Genomic DNA, 21226 nt, shown 5'->3' on the forward strand with positions numbered 1-21226 from the left:
AGGGAAAGAGGCATAATGCTGGAAATAAGAGAATACAAAGTAATCCGGATTAGTAAAGCTGTAGGTTTAAACTATAAAGAAATTGGGGAATTTGAGGTACTGAGATGGAATGAATTGAAGTCTGGTGTGAGCTTCCTGTTCTTCAAATCACAAATTCAAAAGCTGCACCTTTCAATGTTTCTGCAGCCTCTGAGCTGCACCCTCCAGCCCACAATGTGAGAGGCCTTCTCATTTCCATGTGCGCACCCTGCTGGGAACATATGCAAACTTGCTCTGAACCATTGGATTATTAAGACCATTGTGTAAAGGGATAATTTCATAATGAAAAGAGTGCATTTAACATCACACAATCTCCGTTCCTAAATCATTATTTAACTTTACAGATTTGATGGTGTGATCTCATTGTCCGATTGGCTGGCCGAGCAAGATGGAGTTTGCCAGTAGTCACATTTACATGATTTACCCAGACAACACAAACCAGACACAACCACCTGGTTTCTACAGAAATCACCCAATTGGGACTGTGAGGAACACCATTTCTGGCAAGTATTTGGAAACAAGAATTTTTTTAAATGTATCCCACCACTTAACTGTGACCACAATTATTCTTGACTGTTGATAGGTGAGCATCCAGTGGCCCATCTCTATGACCCAATAACAGGCAGCAGCTCAACATCTGAGGATAAGAAACTTGTCGAAGCCTCTTTCTATGACCCTGTGGAAGGTGGAGGCCCCGTCTATGATAATTGGGCCCCAGCAATTGTTGTTGTACCTCCGAAATCTGACTCTGTTTATGACAATAGGCCTGGCATTAGCCCGGATACTGGATGCCATGGCCAGGCGGTCAGCTGTCCTGCTCCCAGCAACATCTCTGCAGCAGAGCGGGTGTATGATGTGGCAGAAGGTTCAGCCAATTATTATGAAAACAGGAAGATGTTAGACTCTCAAACTATGCAGCACCTGACCAACCCGCCACCTCTGCCACCCCCCCGGCATCAGACTGGCAACAATGGCCACGGTAAGCTTCAAAATAATTGTCTTGCAAATAATTATTTATATTCTTGATATTTCTTCCAAACCTGTGATCACCTCGCTGGATCACCTCGCTGGATCACCTCGCTGGATCACCTCGCTGGAACACCTCGCTGGACCACTTCGCTGGATCACCTCGCTGGACCACTTCGCTGGACCACTTCGCTGGACCACTTCGCTGGACCACCTCGCTGGATCACCTCGCTGGATCACCTCGCTGGATCACCTCGCTGGATCACCTCGCTGGATCACCTCGCTGGATATGTCTCGCAGTCTGATGAAGCCTCTCTTTGGGCCTAAATCTCTTTCTGATCATTTCTCTGGCTTTCTGTGTCTGTTTAACATTTGCTCTTTAATGGTGGTATCACTCTGCCAATTGTATTTCTCATGTCCACTCGCTCCATTCGCTGCCCAGTTATTTTTGGGAGCATTTATTGACACTTAATAATTTACCCTTTCCTCATTTTTCTTTGTCTCTGGTAAGGTTCATAAGGATCCCATTCACAGATCTTCCACATGTGACTCTGCCTAGTGTCCTGTCTCTGCCTGATGCCACTCAAAGAACAAAGAACAATACAGCTCAGGAACAGGCCCTTCGGCCCTCCAAGCCCGCGCCGCTCCCTGGTCCAAACTAGACCATTCTTTTGTATCCCTCCATTCCCACTCTGTTCATGTGGCCATCTAGATAAGTCTTAAATGTTCCCAGTATGTCTGCCTCCACCACCTTGCCCGGCAGCGCATCCCAGGCCCCCACCACCCTCTGTGCAAAATACGTCCTTCTGATATCCGTGTTAAACCTCCCCCCCCCCTCACCTTGAACCTATGACCCCTCGTGAACGTCACCACCGACCTGGGAGAAAGCTTCCCACCGTTCACCCTATCTATGCCTTTCATAATTTTATACACCTCTATTAGGTCTCCCCTCATCCTCCGTCTTTCCAGGGAGAACAACCCCAGTTTACCCAATCTCTCCTCATAACTAAGCCCTTCCATACCAGGCAACATCCTGGTAAACCTCCTCTGCACTCTCTCTAAAGCCTCCACGTCCTTCTGGTAGTGTGGCGACCAGAACTGGGCGCAGTATTCCAAATGCGGCCAAACCAACGTTCTATACAACTGCAACATCAGACCCCAACTTTTATACTCTATGCCCCGTCCTATAAAGGCAAGCATGCCATATGCCTTATTCACTACCTTCTCCACCTGTGCCGTCACCTTCAAGGATCTGTGGACTTGCACACCCAGGTCCCACTGCATATCTACACCCTTTATGGTTCTGCCATTTATCGTATAGCTCCCCCCTACGTTAGTTCTACCAAAATGCATCACTTCGCATTTATCTGGATTGAACTCCATCTGCCATTTCTTTGCCCAAATTTCCAGCCTACCTATATCCTTCTGTAGCCGCTGACAATGTTCCTCACTATCTGCAAGTCCAGCCATTTTCGTGTCGTCCGCAAACTTACTGATCACCCCAGTTACACCTTCTTCCAGATCGTTCATATAAATCACAAACAGCAGAGGTCCCAATACAGAGCCCTGCGGAACACCACTAGTCACAGGCATCCAGCTGGAAAAAGACCCTTCCACTACCACCCTCTGTCTTCTGTGACCAAGCCAGTTCTCCACCCATCTAGCCACCTCCCCCTTTATCCCATGAGATCCAACCTTTTGCACCAACCTACCATGAGGGACTTTGTCAAACGCTTTACTAAAGTCCATATAGACGACATTCACGGCCCTTCCCTCGTCAACCATTCTAGTCACTTCTTCAAAAAACCCCACCAGGTTAGTGAGGCATGACCTCCCTCTCACAAAACCATGCTGACTATCGTTAATGAGTTTATTCCTTTCTAAATGCGCATACATCCTATCTCTAAGAATCCTCTCCAACAACTTCCCGACCATGGACGTCAAGCTCACTGGCCTATAATTTCCCGGGTTATCCTTCCTACCCTTCTTAAATAACGGGACCACATTAGCTATTCTCCAATCCTCTGGGACCTCACCTGTGTCCAGTGACGAGACAAAGATTTGCGTCAGAGGCCCAGCGATTTCATCTCTCGTCATCACTCTTTCTATCTGTGTGTCCCTTATCTCTGTGCAAGGCCTGACTTTCAAACCCTATATACGAGAGGCCTGTATTCTGACATCAGTAAAGCCTCCATGTAGAGTGCGCTGGAAGCATGGTAAATGTGTGGGGTAGCAGGGATAGGCCTGAGCAATTGGGAAGGTCAGCAAAGCTCCTTTCAGTATTTTTTATTCTTTCGTGGGATGTGGGTGTCGCTGGTTAGGCCAGAATTTGTTGCCCATTCCTAATTGCCCTTGAGAAGGTGATGGTGAATTGCCTATTTGAACTGCTGCAGTCCATGGTCGGTCCACTCAGATACACTCAGTGCTGGTAGGGAGGGAATTCCAGGATTTTGATTCAGTGATAGTGAAGAAATAGCGATACATTTCCAAGTCAGGAGGGGAACTTGTAGGTGGTGGTGGTGTTCTCGTGCATTTGCAACCCTTCTCTTTCTATGTGGTGGAGGTCACGAGTTTGGAAGGTGCTGTCAAAGGAACCTTGGTGAGTTGCTGCAGTGCATTTTGTAGATGGTACACACGGCTGCCACTGTGCATCGGTGGTTGATGGAGTGAATGTTTATCTTTGTGGATGGGGGGTTAATGAAGCAGGTTGCTTTGTCCTAGATAATGTTGAGGTTCTTGAGTGTTGTTGGAGCTGCACCCTTCCAGGCAAGTAGAGACCAGAGACATGACTTGTGCCTTGTAGATAGTGGACAGTTTTTGGGGAGTCAGGAGATGAGTGACTGGGAGACTCTCAATGAAACCCATGGGATTCAGGGCAATTTGGAAGACTGGATCCAAAATTAGCTTAGTGACAGGAGGTGATGGTCGAAGGTCGTTTTGTGACTGGAAGCCTGTGTCCTGTGGTATACTTCAGCCATCAACGCTGGGTTCCTTGCTGTTTACTGATCTAGATGTGAAAATTGGAGGTATGATCAGTAAGTTCACAGATGACACGAAAATCGGTGGTGTGGTAAATAGTGATGAGGAAAACCCTAGATTACAGATTGACTTAGACGGGCTGGTCTGATGGGCAGAACAGTGATAATGGAATTTGACCCTGGAAGTGTGAGATGATGAATTTTGGGAGGACTAATAAGGCAAGGGAATACACAATGTGCAGTAGGTTGCTAGGAAATACAGAGGACAAGAGGGACCTTGGGGTGCATGTCCATGGACCCTGAAAACAGCAGGACAGATAGATAAGATGGTTAAGAAAGCATATGGGATACTTGCATTTATTAATCGAGGTATAGAATATAAGAACAGATCAGAGGCTAGGAATCCTGTGAGGAGTAACTAACTTTCTGACTCCCTGCCATCTAAAAGACACAAGTCAAGTGTGTAATGGAATACTCTGTACCTGCCTGGATGAGTGCAGCACCAACAACACTCAAGAAGTTCAACACCATCCATAGAATCATAAAATCCTTACAGTGCAGACGAGGCTATTCAGCCTATCGAGTCTGCACCGACTCTCCGACAGAGCATCTTATCCAGGCTCTCTTCCCTTGCCCTATCCCTGCAACCCCACACATTTACCATGTCTAATCCGTCTAACCTACACATCTTGGGACACCAAGGGGCAATTTAACATGTCCACTCCATCTAATCTGCAAATCTTTGGAGTGTGGGAGGAAACCGGAGCACCCGGAGGAAACGCATGCAGACACGGGAGAATGTGCAAACTCCACACACACAGTGACCCAAGGCTAGAATTGAACCTGGGTCCCTGGAGCTGTGAGGTAGCAGTGCTAACCACTGTGCCACTTTGCCACCTCAGGACAAAGCAGCCCGCTGATTGGTAACCTTTCCACAAACGCTCACTCCATCCACCATTGACAAACAGTGGCAGCCGTGTGTACCATTTACAAGATGCATTGCAGGAACTCTCCAAGGCTCCCTAGGCAGCATCTTCCAAACCCATGACCACTACCGTGTGGCAGCAGATATCTGGAAACACTATTAATGTGTCAACATATCAGCAAGTACATGCTTTGGCAATTGCATTGTTAAACTAATAGTTTGTTAAAGGCATGTGATGATTGGTTCAACCTACAGAAGAGTATAATGGACACAACTGGAATATTTGGGGTGGGGAACTACAAAATATTTGTATCTCAGTTGGATACAGAATAAACTTGCTGAAGGTAAAACACAAGCTGCTGTATTACTCCTCCATTATAGACTAACATTTGTTGTTAACAAACATCACCGCCTCCAAGTCACTCACCATCCTGACTTGGGAATATGTCACCGTTCCTTCACTGTTTCTTGGTCAAAATTCTGGAACTCTGTTCCTAACAGCACTATGGGTGTACCCACACCACATGGACTGCAGCCATTCAAGAAAGCAGCTCACCACCACCTAATCAAGGGCCATTAGAGATGGGCAATAAATGCTGGCCAGCCAGCAATGCCAACATACTGTAAATTAATTTAAAAATCCACAGAACCAGACATCCTTGGGCCAGAGTTTTGGGTCACATTTTTGGGACAGTGGGTGGAGATTGAGTGCGAGTGGGGCAATAATTTTTGAGATACGGTTAATATAACCAGGTTGGCATTCTACTGGCCTGCAGGATGGATTACATCACATCATCAGCTTAGAACAAGGAAATGAGAGTGCAGCGCGTATTAGGGTACAAGTGCAGCGCATACTTTCATCGTAACCAATTGACTTGTGTCTCTGCGGAAAAGTGTGAGGTGATTCACTTTGGAAGGAGTAACAGGAATACAGAGTACTGGGCTAATGGTAAGATACTTGGTAGTGTGGATGAACAGAGGGATCTGGGTGTCCATGTGCATAAACTTTGACAGAGCCCAATGGTGCTGTGACGGTATTATTGGATGAACCAGATGGACTGAATGGCCTCATTCTCTGATATTATTAACAGTAGAGACCATTTGGATGGAATAGCCTTGGTTTATTCTGTAAATTTGGTGTATGTTAAATTAATCTCTGTACCCATTGTGTTATTGATCTGTTTTAGGGCCACCCCCTCCACTCCCACCCAGACCAAGGAATATGAAACGTGTGCCTGATTATGTGGAACTGATTCATTCAACTTCCACTAAAGGTCCTGGGCATCGGGTATTGTCAACATCCTGCCTTCAGCTCCAGGCTGCTTCGGACTCTCAGCCCCCTCCCTTGCCGAATAGAAGTAAGTACATTTATTGAATGAGGAGCTCAGTGTAGGTCTGTGTGGCTTTCAGGACAAGGAAGACATGAAATTCAATCAAGCAACTAAATATACCAGCATTGTTGAAAAGTACAGACAGTTTCACAAACTAGCAATCTGGATGATGTTTCCATTCTAAACAGAAAGAAGAAGATTCATTTTATTGTCAGTTGGATGTGTGACATGTGCAGAAATTCACCATCACTTGAGTCTCTGGATGAAGTTACTAAAAACTGCAAGGATTATTGACATTTTCAACCTGTACCCTCTGGATATTAGAGTCATAGAGGTATACAGCATAGGAAAAGACCCTTTAGCCCATCACATCTGCACTGGTCAAAGACAAACCACCTAATTATTCGAATCGGATTGATTAAGAAGGGGAAAATACAGTTCGAAAGTAAGCTTGCAGGGAACATAAAGACTGACATTAAGAGTCTCTACAGTGCCAGAAGACTGGAGGATAGCAAATGTTGTCCCCTTGTTCAAGAAGGGGAGTAGGGACAACCCTGGTAATTATAGACCGGTGAGCCTTACTTCTGTTGTGGGCAAAGTATTGGAAAGGATTATAAGAGATAGGATTTATAATCACCGAGAGAGGAATAATTTGATTAGGGATAGTCAGCACGGTTTTGTGAAGGGTAGGTCGTGCCTCACAAACCTTATTGAGTTCTTTGAGAAGGTGACCAAAGAGGTGGATGAGGGTAAAGCAGTTGATGTGATGTATATGGATTTCAGCAAAGCGTTTGATAAGGTTCCCCATGGTAAGCTTTTGCAGAAAATACGGACACATGGGATTGAGGGTGATTTAGTGGTTTGGATCAGGAATTGGCTATGGAGTTTAATGCGGAAAAGTGTGAGGTGATTCACTTTGGAAGGAGTAACAGGAATACAGAGTACTGGGCTAATGGTAAGATACTTGGTAGTGTGGATGAACAGAGGGATCTGGGTGTCCATGTGCATAGATCCCTGAAAGTTGGCACCCAGGTTGATAGGGTTGTTAAGAAGGCGTACGGTGTGTTAGCCTTTATTGGTAGAGGGATTGAGTTTCGGAGCCAGGAGGTCATGCTGCAACTGTACAAAACTCTGGTGCGGCCGCATTTGGAGTATTGCGTACAGTTCTGGTCGCCGCATTATAGGAAAGATGTGGAAGTGTTGGAAAGGGTGCAGAGGAGATTTACCAGGATGTTGCCTGGTATGGTGGGAAAATCGTCTGAGGAAAGGCTGAGGGGCTTGAGGTTGTTTTCGTTAGAGAGAAGAAGGTTAAGAGGTGACTTAATAGAGGCATACAAGATGACCAGAGGATTAGATAGGGTGAATAGTGAGAGCCTTTTTCCTCGGATGGTGTTGGCTAGCACGAGGGGACATAGCTTTAAATTGAGGGGTGAGAGATATAGGACAGCTGTTAGAGGTATGTTCTTTACTCAGAGAGTAGTAACGGCGTGGAATGCCCTGCCTGCAGCAGTGGTGGACTCATCAACGTTGAGAGCGTTCAAGTGGTTATTGGATAAACATATGGATGATATTGGAATAGTGTAGATTAGAGGGGCTTTAGATTGGTACCACTGGTCGGCGCAACATCGAGGGCCGAAGGGCCTGTACTGCGCTGTAATGTTCTATGTTCTATAGATACGTGAAGCGAAAGAGGTTGGTGAAGACAAATGTAGGGCCCTACAGACAGAAATGGGGGAATGTATAATAGGGGACAAAGAAATGGCCGAGCAACTGAATACATACTTTGGTTCTATCTTCACAAAAGAGGACTCAAATCAGATGCCAGAAATGTTGGAGAATGCAAGATTTATTGAAAGGTAGAACTGAGGGAGATCAATATTAGTAGAGCAATGGTGCTGGGAAAATTGATGGGATTGAAGGCGGATAAATCCCCAGGGCCTGATAATCGACATCCCAGAGTACTTAAGGAAGTGGCTCTAGAAATAGTGGATGCACTGGTGGTCATCTTCCAGGATTCTATAGACTCTGGAACAGTCCCTGCAGGTTGGAGGGTAGCGAATATCACTCCAGTATTCAAAAAGGGAGGTAGCGAGAAAATAGGGAATTATAGGCCAGTAAGCTTAACATCGGTAGTGGGGAAAATTCTCGAATCCATTATCAAGGACTTTATAGCAGAGCATTTAGAAAGCAGTGGCAGGATCAGACAGAGTCAGCATGGATTTATGATGGGGAAATCATGCTTGACAAATCTGGAGGAATTCTTTGGAGATGTAACTAGTAGAGTTGACAAGGGGGAGTCAATCGATGCACAAAGAACAAACAAAGAACAATACAGCACAGGAACAGGCCCTTTGGCCCTCCAAGCCCGTGCCGCTCCCTGGTCCAAACTAGACCATTCTTTTGTATCCCTCCATTCCCATTCCGTTCATCTGGCTATCTAGATAAGACTTAAACGTTCCCAGTGTGTCCGCCTCCACCACCTTGCCCGGCAGCGCATTCCAGGCCCCCACCACCCTCTGTGTAAAATACGTCCTTCTGATATCCGTGTTAAACCTCCCCCCCCACCCCCCCGCCGTCACCTTGAACCTATGACCCCTCGTGAACGTAACCACCGCCCTGGTTCACCCTATCTATGCCTTTCATAATTTTATACACCTCTATTAGGTCACCCCTCATCCTCCATCTTTCCAGTGAGAACAACCCCAGTTTACCCAATCTCTCCTCATAACTAAGCCCTCCCATTCCAGGCAACATCCTGGTATGCCTCCTCTGCACTCCCTCTAAAGCCTCCACGTCCTTCTGGTAGAGTGGCGACCAGAACTGGACGCAGTATTCCAAATGGGGCCGAACCAGCGTTCTATACAATTGCAACATCAGACCCCAACTTTTATACTCCATGCCCCGTCTTATAAAGGCAAGCATGCCATATGCCTTATTCACTACCTTCTCCACCTGTGACGTCACCTTCACGGATCTGTGGACTTGCACACCAAGGTCCCTCTGCGTATCTACACCCTTTATGGTTCTGCCATTTATCGTATAGCTTCCCCCCTACGTTAGTTCTACCAAAATGCATCACTTTGCTTTTATCTGGATTGAACTCCATCTGCCATTTCTTTGCCCAAATTTCCAGCCTATCTATATCCTTCTGTAGCCTCTGACAATGTTCCTCACTATCAACAAGTCCAGCCATTTTCGTGTCGTCTGCAAACTTACTGATCACCCCAGTTACACCTTCTTCCAGATCATTTATATAAATCACAAACAGCAGAGGTCCCAATACAGAGCCCTGCGGAACACCACTAGTCACAGGCATCCAGCCAGAAAAAGACCCTTCCACTACCACCCTCTGTCTTCTGTGACCAAGCCAGTTCTCCACCCATCTCGCCACCTCCCCCTTTATCCCATGAGATCCAACCTTTTGCACCAACCTACCATGAGGGACTTTGTCAAACGCTTTACTAAAGTCCATATAGACGACATCCACGGCACTTCCCTCGTCAACCATTCTAGTCACTTTTTCAAAAAACTCCACCAGGTTAGTGAGGCATGACCTCCCTCTCACAAAACCATGCTGACTATCGTTAATGAGTTTATTCCTTTCTAAATGCGCATACATCCTATCGCTAAGAATCCTCTCCAACAACTTCCCGACCACGGACGTCAAGCTCACTGGCCTATAATTTCCCGGGTTATCCTTCCTACCCTTCTTAAATAATGGGACCACATTAGCTATCCTCCAATCCTCTGGGACCTCACCTGTGTCCAGTGACGAGAGAAAGATTTGTGTCGGAGGCCCAGCGATTTCATCTCTCGTCTCCCTGAGCAGCCTTGGATAGATTCCATCAGGCCCTGAGGATTTGTCAGACTTTATATTCCCTAAAAAACCTAACACTTCCTCCCTTGTAATGGAGATTTTCTCCAACGGGTCAACACTTCCCTCCGAGACACTCCCAGTCAACACATCCCTCTCCTTTGTGAATACCGACGCAAAGTATTTATTTGGGATCTCCCCTACTCCTTTGGGCTCTAAGCATAATTCCCCACTTTTGTCCCCGAGAGGTCCGATTTTTTCCCTGACAACCCTTTTGTTCCTAACATATGAATAAAATGCCTTGGGATTCTCCTTAATCCTGTCTGCCAAGGACATTTTGTGACCCCTTTTTGCCCTTCTAATTCCTCGTTTGAGTTCTTTCCTACTTTCTTTGTATTCCTCCAGAGCTCCCTCCGTTTTTAGCTGCCTGGACCTAACGTACGCCTCTCTTTTCTTTTTGACCAGTCCCTCAATTTCCCTGGTTATCCACGGTTCTCGAATCCTACCCTTCCTCTCCTTCTTTTTTACAGGCACATGCCTATCCTGCAGCCCTAACAACTGTTCCTTAAAAGACTCCCACATGCCAGATGTGGATTTACCCTCAAACAGCCTCTCCCAATCAACAGCTGCCAATTTCTGCCTAATCCCACTAAAGTTAGCCTTCCCCCAATCCAGCACCTTGCCCTTGGGACACCACTCATCCTTTTCCATCACTATCCTAAAGCTAACAGAATTGTGGTCACTATTTGCCACATGTTCCCCAACCGAAACTTTGAAGACCTGACCGGGCTCATTTCCCAGTACTAGGTCCAGTATAGCCCCCTCTCTAGTCGGGCTATCTACATATTGTTCCAAAGAACCTTCCTGTACGCGTTTTACAAATTCCTCCCCATTCAGACTCCCAGCCCTACGCAATTTCCAGTCTATACCAGGGAAATTGAAGTCTCCCATTACAACAACCCTATTTTTCCTGCACCTATCCATTATCTCCTGACATATCCGTTCTTCCACTTCCCTTGGGCTGTTGGGGATGTAGTATATTTGGACTTTCAGAAAGCATTTGACAAAGTCCCGCACAAGAGATTATCGTGCAAGAAGAAAGCGCATGGGATTGGGGGAAGTGTATTGAGATGGATAGAAAACTGGTTGGCAGCGAGGAAACAAAGAGTAGGAATTAGTGGGTGCTTTTCAAATTGGCAGACAGTAACTAGTGGGGTGCTACAGGGATCGATGCTGGGACCCCAGCTATTCACAATATATATTCATGATTTGGATGAGGGAACAGCTGAAAGTTTGCAGATGATACCAAGTTGGGTGGGAGGGTGAACTGTGACGAGGATGCAGAGATCCTTCAGAATGATCTGGACAGTTAGGGTGAGTGGGCTAATCAATGGCAGATGCAGTATAATTTGGATAAATGTAAACAAAAACAAGAAGGCAGATTACTACCTGAATGGCTGTAAATTGGGAGAGGGGAGTGTGCAGTGGGACCTGGATGTCCTTGTGCACCAGTCGCTGAAGGTAAGCATGTAGGTGCAGCAGGCGGTAAAGAAGGCAAATGGCATGTTGGCCTTCATTGCGAGAGGTTTCGAGTACAGGAGCAGGGATGTGTTGTTGCAATTATACAGGGCCTTGGTGAGGCCACACCTAAAGTATTGTGTGCAATGTTGGTCTCCTTTTCTGAGGAAGGATGTTCTTGCTCTCGAGGGAGTGCAGCGAAGGTTTACCAGGCTGATTCCGGGGATGGCGGGACTGATGTATGAGGAGAGATTGACTAGGTTAGGATTGTTATTGCTGGAGTTCAGACAAATGAGAGGTATCTCATAGAGACTAATAAATTTCTAACAGGTCTAGACAGGGTAGATGCAGGGAGGATGTTCCCGATGGTGGGGGAGTCCAGAACCAGAGGTCACAGTCTGACGATTCAGGGTAGACCATTTAGGATGGAGGTGAGGAGACATTTCTTCACCCAAAGAGTGGTGAGCCTGTGGAATTCATTATCACAGGAAGTAGTTGATGCCAAAACATTGAATGTATTCAAGAGGCGGATGGATATAGCACTTGGGGCAAATGGGATCAAAGGTTATGGGGAAAAAGCAGGATTAAGCCATTGAGTTGGATGATCAGCCATGATCGTAATGAATGGCAGATTAGGCTTGAAGGGCCAAATGGCCTCCTCCTGCTCCTATCTTCTCTGTTTTTATGTTTCTATGAATCCCATTTTTCAGCACTTGGTTCACAGCCTTGCATGTCTTGGCATCACAAGTGGACATAGTTCTTAAATGTTATAAGAGTCTCTGTCTCCACTATCCTTTCAGGCAGTGAGTTTCAGACTTCCACCATCCTTTGGGTGAAAAATATTTTCCTCACATCCCCTCTAAACCTCCTGCTCCTTACCTTAAATCTGTGTCCCCTGGTCACTGATCCGTCCACCAAGGGGGAAAAGTTTCTTCTTGTGTACCCTTTCTGTGTATAATTATACATCTCAATCATATCCCCCCTCAATCTCCTCTGTTCTAAGGAAAACAACCCCAGTCTATCCAATCTCTCTTCATAGCTAAAACTCTCCAGCCCAGTCAATAATCTGGTAAATCTCCTCTGCACCCTTTCCAGTGCTATCACATCCTTCCTATAATGTGGATTCCAGAACTGTACTCGAGCTGTGGCCTAACCAATGTTTTGGAGCTGGTTAGCTCAGTTGGCCGGACAGCTGGTTGCGATACAGAGCAATGCCAACAGCATGGGTTCAATTCCCGTAACAGCTGAGGTTATTCATGAAGGCCCACTTTCTCAACCTTTCCCCTCACCTGAGGTGTCGTGATCCTCGGGTTAAGTCACCACTAGTCAGCTCTCCTATTGTCACCTGGGATGATGGTGACATTACTGTGTTTTTACAGATATGCCTCAGCTAATAAAAGCTATAGTTCGAGTACTTTAGAGGGGTCGGTTTTTGTCCAATGTGTGCAGGAAGGCTTCCTGACGCAGTATGTAGATAGACCAACAAGAGGCGAGGCCACATTGGATTTGGTACTGGGTAATGAACCAGGCCAGGTGTTAGATTTGGAGGTAAGTGAGCACTTTGGTGACAGTGACCACAATTCGATTACGTTTACCTTAGCAATGGAAAAGGATAGGTATATACCAAAGGGCAAGAGTTATAGCTGGGGGAAAGGAAATTATGATGCGATTAGGCGAGATTTAGCTGGCATAGGTTGGGGAAAGAAACTGCAGGGGATGGGCACAATTGTAATGCGGAACTTGTTCAAGGAACAGCTACTACGCGTCCTTAATAAATATGTACCTGTCAGGCAGGGAGGAAGCAGACGGTGAGGGAACTGTGGTTTACTAAGGAGGTTGAATCTCTTGTGAAGAGGAAGAAGGAGACTTATGTTAAGATGAGACGTGAAGGCTCAGTTAGGGCACTTGAGAGTTACAAGTTAGCCAGGAAGGACTGAAAGAAAGAGTTAAGAAGAGCCAGGAGGGGACATGAGAAGTCTTTGGCAGGTAGGGTCAAAGAAAACCCTAAAGCTTTCTATAGGTATGTCAGGAGTAAAAGAATGACGAGGGTAAGATTAGGGCCAGTCAAGGACAGTAGTGGGAAGTTGTGCGTGGAGTCTGAAGAGATAGGAGAGGCTCTAACTGAATATTTTTCGTCGGTATTCACACTGGAGAGGGACAGTGTTTTCAAGGGGAGTACTGAAATGCAGGCTGTTGGACTGGATGGGATTGATGTTCATAAGGAGGAGGTGTTAGCAATTCTGGAAAGGGTAAAAATAGATAAGTCCCCTGGGCCGGATGGGATTTATCCTAGGATTCTCTGGGAGGCTAGAGAGGAGATTGCAGAGCCTTTGGCTTTGATCTTTGTGTCGTCATTGTCTACAGGAACAGTGCCAGAAGACTGGAGGATAGCAAATGTTGTCCCCCTTGTTCAAGAAGGGGAGTAGGGACAACCCTGGTAATTATAGACCGATGAGTCTTACTTCTGTTGTGGGCAACGTATTGGAAAGGATTATAAGAGATAGGATTTATAATCACCTAGAAAGGAATAATTTGATTAGGGATAGTCAGCACGGTTTTGTGAAGGGTAGGTCGTGCCTCACAAACCTTATTGAGTTCTTTGAGAAGGTGACCAAAGAGGTGGATGAGGGTAAAGCGGTTGATGTGGTGTATATGGATTTCAGCAAAGCGTTTGATAAGGTTCCCCATGGTAAGCTTTTGCAGAAAATACGGACACATGAGATTGAGGGTGATTTAGTGGTTTGGATCAGGAATTGGCTAGCTGTAAGAAAACAGAGGGTGGTAGTTGATGGAAAATATTCATCCTGGAGTTCAGTTACTAGTGGTGTACCGCAAGGATCTGTTTTGGGGCCACTGCTGTTTGTCATTTTTATTAATGACCTGGATGAGGGCGTGGAAGGATGGATTAGTAAATTTGCGGATGACACTAAAGTCGGTGGAGTTGTAGACAGTGCGGAGGGAAGTGGCAGGTTACAGAGGGACATAGATAAGCTGCAGAGCTGGGCTGAGAGGTGGCAAATGGAGTTTAATGCGGAAAAGTGAGGTGATTCACTTCGGAAGGAGTAACAGGAATACAGAGTACTGTGTTAATGGTAAGATACTTGGTAGTGTGGATGAACAGAGGGATCTGGGTGTCCATGTGCATAGATCCCTGAAAGTTGGCACCCAGGTTGATAGGGTTGTTAAGAAGGCGTACGGTGTGTTAGCTTTTATTGGTAGAGGGATTGAGTTTCGGAGCCAGGAGGTCATGCTGCAACTGTACAAAACTCTGGTGCGGCCGCATTTGGAGTATTGCGTACAGTTCTGGTCGCCGCATTATAGGAAAGATGTGGAAGTGTTGGAAAGGGTGCAGAGGAGATTTACCAGGATGTTGCCTGGTATGGTGGGAAAATCGTCTGAGGAAAGGCTGAGGGGCTTGAGGTTGTTTTCGTTAGAGAGAAGAAGGTTAAGAGGTGACTTAATAGAGGCATACAAGATGATCAGAGGATTAGATAGGGTGGATAGCTAGTCAAAAGGTTGTCCTGAGTATGTTGGACCATAAGGAGAATCCCAAGCCTTCTTAGAGGGTAGCAAGAGAAAAAGTAGGCCCACTTAAGGACAATGGAGGGAAGTTATGCATGGAACCACAGGAAGTGGGCGAGATCCTTAATAAGTCTCGGCCTCGCAGGTAGAGGAGGTGGTTAAGAAGACGTATGGTGTGCTGGCCTTCATCAATCGAGGGATTGAGTTTAGCAGTCGGGAGATAATGATGCAGCTTTATCAGACCCTCATCAGACCCCACTTGGAGTACTGTGCTCAGTTCTGGTCGCCTCATTACAGGAAGGATGCAGAAATTATTGAAAGGGTGCAGAGAAGATTTACAAGGATGTTGCCTGGATTGGATAAGGCCCCACTGGGCCTTATGAGGATAGGTTGAGGGAGCTTGGTCTTTTCTCCTTGGAGAGACGAAGGATGAGAGGTGACCTGATAGAGGTGTCTAAGATGTTGAGTGGTATTGATAGGGTGGAGTCTCAGAGGCTTTTACCCAGGGCTGAAATGGTTGCCACAAGAGGTCACAGGTTTAGGGTGCTGGGGAGTAGGTACAGAGGAGATGTTAGGGGTAAGCTTTTCACTCAGAGCGTGGTGGGTGCGTGGAATCGGCTGCCGGTAGTGGTGGTGGAGGCGGATTCGATAGGGTCTTTTAAGAGACTTTTGGATAAGTTCATGGAAGTTAGTAAGATGGAGGGTTATAGGTAAGCCTAGTAGGTAGGGACATGTTCGGCGCAACTTGTGGGTCGAAGGGCCTGTTTGTGCTGTAGCTTTTCTATGTTCTATGTTTTGTGACCCCACTGGGCACAGTGTTCCAGTCAGAAAAACACTCCTCGACTATCACCCTCTGCTTCCTGCCACTCAGCCAATTCGGGATCCAATGTGTCAAATTTCCTTGGATCCCATGGGTCTTACCTTCGCTATCAGTCTCCCATATGGGACCTTATAACACAGTTAAAATATAACAAAAACAAGTAGCATAACCTTTATCAATTACAAGACTTAAACATGACACAGTACAATTCTTAACAGCTAGCTATCTCTGTTGTTCCAATGTAAAGGCAATACCCCAAAGGCATACACCCTTTTTCAGGATTAGTTAACATTCAAACAAATATGCTCATGTAATGCAAAATTTCCAGCTTTGTAACACCTATGGACTGAAATCCAAGCAGCCATTTTCAGAGAAGGATATATCTTCAAGACAGCAAAACAGAGAAGTAACCCTAATATCTGGCAGCTTCCAGTCTCCAGACTTCAGAGACAGGAAAGGATAAGTCTCTCTCTCTGCAGCTTTCAGAAACAACATCATCCAGACAACAGAATCTCCAACTCCAGAGAGAGGAAGACAAGAGGCACTACTCTCTGTCTCAAGTCCAAACAGCATCTGAGAAACCAAGTTGGAATTCTCTGTGAAAACACAGCTGTCCCCAGCCATATGACCTGACCTGTCAATCACCCCCAATCAAGCTTTACCCCGCTGTTCTGGGGAAAACAACAGGACGCTGCATTATTTCAGATTAAAGCGACCATGATGTCAATTATATGAGTTCAGTAATAATAGAGGACACTGGCTGCAGCTAACACAGCTCCGGCAAACTGCCAGGACTGCTCGAAACATCCTGCAGAGAAGCATGATTAAAATTACATTTCTTAAAGGCTCAGTATCACTGCAGTCCGCAAGCACAGGATATTAATTGTGGGGGAGTGTTTGCAGGTTGCAGTCAAGCCTCATACCTTCCACCCACCCACTCTGGCTTCTCATGCCCCCAATGCCAGGTGTGCCCCCACCAACCCCCTATGGCCACCCTCATGCCCTCCAATGTTTCCCTTGGGTTCTGGGTGTTTTGGTACTCGAATGGATTTTTGGGTTCTCAATGAACATACATGATACGGTTTGATGAGGTCCTTCATTGCTAGAGGGATGGAGTTTAAAAACAGCGAGGTTATGTTGCAGCTGTATAAGGTGCTAGTGAGGCCAAACCTGGAGTACTGCATACAGTTTTGTTCTCCTTACTTGAGAAAAGATATACTGGCATTTGGCGGGGGGGGGTTGTGCAGAGGAGATTCACCAGATTGATTCCGGAGTTGAGAGGGTTGGTTAATGAGGAGAGACTGAGTAGACTGGGGCTATACTCATTGGAATTCAGAAGAACGAGGGAAGATCTTATAGAAACATATAAAATTATGAAGGGAATAGATAAGATAGAAGCAGGGAAGTTGTTTCCACTGGCAGGTGAAACTAGAACTAGGGGGCATAGCCTCAAAATAAGGGAGAGCAGATTTAGGACTGAGTTGAGGAGGAGCTTCTTCACACAAAGGGGTGTGAATCTGTGGAATTCCCTGCCCAGTGAAGCAGTTGAGGCTGTCTCATTGGATGTTTTTAAGGCATAGATTTTTGAACGGTAAAGGAGTTAAGGGTTATGGTGAACGGCTGGGTAAGCTGAGTCCATGAAAAGATCAGCCATGATCTTATTGAATGGCAGGCCAAATGGCCTACTCCTGCACCTACTTCTTATGACTGAGAACCCAGAAATCCACTAGCCTTTTGAAACTCAAGTCCCAATGAAAGCACCACTCGATTGACCGCTCTGACTCTCTGATCTATTTTGTCAGTTTCAGACTGTTTATTTACACCAGATAAAGAGATTTAAAGTGCTTACAGTTTCAGCTGTTGATGCTTCATCTGGATGATTGACACTTTCATTGGGCTGTCATAAAAAGATTATTTTTAGAAAGTGGAAATTATCAATTTTAAATTTTTTTTTCCAACATCCTCCTGTCATTATGGGGTTCATTAGTTCTATACACTGTATAATGCACATCCTCATTGAGGGCCTCATTTTCCACGACTTCAGCCAAGGTTCTCCAGGGATGACAGACTGATGTATGAAGAGAGATTGACTAGGTTAGGATTGTTTTCATTGGAGTTCAGACAAATGAGGGGGGATCTCATAGAGACTAATAAAATTCTAACAGAACTAGATAGGGTAGATGCAGGGAGGATGTTCCCAATGGTGGGGGGAGTCCAGAACCAGGGGCCACAGTCTGAGGATTCAGGGTAGACCATTTAGGACAGAGGTGAGGAGACATTTCTTCACCCAAAGAGTGGTGAGCCTGTGGAACTCATTACCACAGGAAGTAGTAGATGCCAAAACATTGAATGTATTCACGAGGCGGCTGGATTTGGCACTTGGGGCAAATGGGATCAAAGGTTATGGGGAAAAAGCAGGATTAGGCTATTGAGTTGGATGATCAGCCATGATCGTAATGAATGGCGGAGCAGGCTCGAAGGGCCGAATGGCCTCCTCCTGCTCCTATCTTCTATGTTTTTATAAGACTGAAGTCAACATATTTAGCTATCAATACCGTAGAGCAGTGGTTCCCAAACTTTTTCCACTGGGCCGCACTTTCGGAATAAAAATTTGCTCGCGCCACACTGAATTTTTTATTGATAAGAAATAAAGAAATACATTAAAAAAAAAACAACTCCTAGCAGTGCTTGATTCATAACATAGAACACAACTACTTTATAATATGATCATGGACATCCAGAAAGTATAAAACAATGCAGCTACATAAAAACATCTATCCATGTTTAAATGTTTCTTTGATTGTCCTTGAATCTTCCCGCCACACTTGCCATCCTCTCTCACCGCACCAGTGTGGCGCACCGCACCCTTTGTGAACCACTGCCATAGTACAACAATATTGTATTCACTAACTGCCATTGTCTAATCAAGCTATCTACAGTTTAGAAAAAGAAGTGGCAACCAAATATATTCTCTCTCTACAATTGATTTCCAGTACGGTGTTTGTCCTTTGCCCCAGTTCATTCACTTATCTCAGTTCCTCATCTGCACACAGGGAGACCCGCAAGGTTCTTCATGAGTTTGTGAGATTGAGTGAATCCTCCCTGATGCTAACTGCTGTCCCACATGTTGGAGCAAGCTTGAACCAGACCACATCTAAAGTGAAGCATTTAGGGTGTTTCATGGAAGTGGGTTAATTTCCCTTCTTTGGAGAGGCCAATCTCTGCATCTGCACCCATTCCTTGCAGCCCACTGGTTGCTCTACACAGTTTCTGTGGTGCTGCTCGTTAGTTAGTTCCTTGGTAGCCTGCACATAGAGTCATGCAGAGCACCAAAGGCCCATCAAGTCTGTACCAACAATACCAACCACTAAAGTCACACTAATCCCATTTTCCAGCACTTGTCCCATACCCTTGATTGTTATGATATACCAAGTGCTCACCCAAATATTTTTTAAAGGTTGTAAGGTCTCCGGCCTCCACAATCTTCCCAGACAGCGCATTCCAGATTCCCACCACCCTCTGAGTGAATTTTGTTTCCTCCAAACACTTCTGAATCTCCTACCCCCCACCCTAAAACTATGCACCTTCGTGATTTACCCTTGAACCAAGATGAACAGCTGCTCCCTACTCGCCCTGACTATACGCCTCACAATCTTATACACCACAATCATGTTCCCCCCTCAGCCTTCTCTGCTCTAAATAAAACAATCCAAGCCTATTCTTTGTCCTTGTTAACACATTTTCCAGAGCCCATCCATATGACTGTGCGACTGTACCCATTTGCTAGTGGTCAGACTTGTCAATATCTGCAAAAGCCTCATTGTTACCTGATTTGCTGAGACCTTGTTGATTGCTTCATGTTTGGTTCAGACTCAACTCAGTTAAGTAAGAGGGTCTCTTCCCTAAAGGATATTATTGGCTAAACTGTGTTGCTATGACAACCTGGCCTGTTAAGTTGATTTCACTTTTGCAAGTTTCCATCGTGATTGCAATCATCAGCAATGGGTTCCAGAACCATTACCCGTTCATTATTGCGGCTACTTCTTCTGAATGGAAGTATGTTTAATAATTCCAGGCTTGGTGTCATTAGTGCTTCACCTTGCAATGTGTTTGCTGGGCTGCTGAAACATTAACCATCTTTCTTTGCTTTCTTTGGCAGCATTTCTGAAACAAGAGAAAGAAGAGATAAAGGGAAGCACCAATGTGGTGTTGGTGAACTTGGGGAAGCTAGTGAACATCAAGAATGGTGAATATTACAATTAAGATTCACTGATCCTATAATCACGCTACTACATAATTTATTACAGAGCGGGAACATTGCTGATATTTTCCTGTATTTGGTGTGGGAATTTTCACATTCCATTGGGGGAGGCAGTGATGTCGTGAGCATGTCACTGGACTAATAATCCAGGCTAATGCTGCTGTGGGGACATGGGTTCAAATCCCATAGTTATAATTGAAATTAATTCATAAATTGCTCATGGTAACTATGAAAAATACATTTGATGGAAAAATTCATCTGATTTACAAATATTCTTTAGGGAAGGAAAGCAACCAAGCCTGGATTAACGCTTCTCTACTTTGATATTGCATTTCCTATGCAATAAACACCAAAGAATCCATAGAATCTTTACAGTGCAGTAGGTCATTCAGCCCATTAAATCTGCAACAACTCTCTGAAAGAGTACCTTACCCAGCCCCTCCACCCCGCCCACCCTCCACTGCCCTAATCCCTAAAACCCTGCACATTTACCATAGCTAATCCACCTAAATACACATCTTTTAGACACTAAGGGACAATTTAGCATGGCCAATCCATCTAACCTGTACATCTTTGGATCAATATTCCATTATACTCCACTTGCCACCTCTGGCCCAATAATTGGACAGGTATATATCCTTTTCCAGCCTCATTACAACCTGCACACAGCTAGCTTACCTTTACACCGAGCAATGTATCATCTAAGTTATTAACATGGATTGTAAGTAGCCAGGACCCAAACGTTTATCATTGTGTTACAACAATACAGCTTGTCATCCAAAAATGATCCATTTTACTGATACACACTGGGATACAGACCCTAGTGCTCCCCATTTTGGAAACTCTTGGGAACTTTTCATTGAGGTAGAAACCTTTCCAGATGGATACCCCATTTCTCCTTTAACACATTTGGGAGCTGAGCTTTCATTGGGACCAAGAAAGAGAGAATTCTACCCGACAATATTGTCATGCTCCACAACCACCACCCTTTTGCTTACATCTTTCATGTCAACTCACCCAGTATCCACCATAGACATTCCTCAGGCACCATA

At 45.4% G+C, this 21226-nt stretch overlaps 1 protein-coding gene across 2 annotated transcripts in view; it reads left to right on the forward strand.

Annotated features, from left to right (window-relative positions):
- LOC144509096 (circularly permutated Ras protein 1-like) overlaps positions 1-21226 on the forward strand; it is a 128697-nt gene that overhangs the window by 13409 nt on the left and 94062 nt on the right. Inside the window, exons 2-5 of one of the 2 annotated variants that reach the window (XM_078237441.1) lie at positions 384-542; positions 623-1018; positions 6096-6266; positions 20073-20159. In XM_078237441.1, coding sequence (XP_078093567.1) covers positions 428-542; positions 623-1018; positions 6096-6266; positions 20073-20159 — 769 coding nt within the window. In that variant the 5' untranslated portion in view covers positions 384-427. The remainder of the gene's footprint in view (positions 1-383; positions 543-622; positions 1019-6095; positions 6267-20072; positions 20160-21226) is intronic. The other variant, XM_078237442.1, reaches the window with a different exon arrangement.

Source organism: Mustelus asterias, chromosome 21 (assembly GCF_964213995.1).
Source record: "Mustelus asterias chromosome 21, sMusAst1.hap1.1, whole genome shotgun sequence".
NCBI classification, from domain to species: Eukaryota; Metazoa; Chordata; class Chondrichthyes; order Carcharhiniformes; family Triakidae; genus Mustelus; species Mustelus asterias.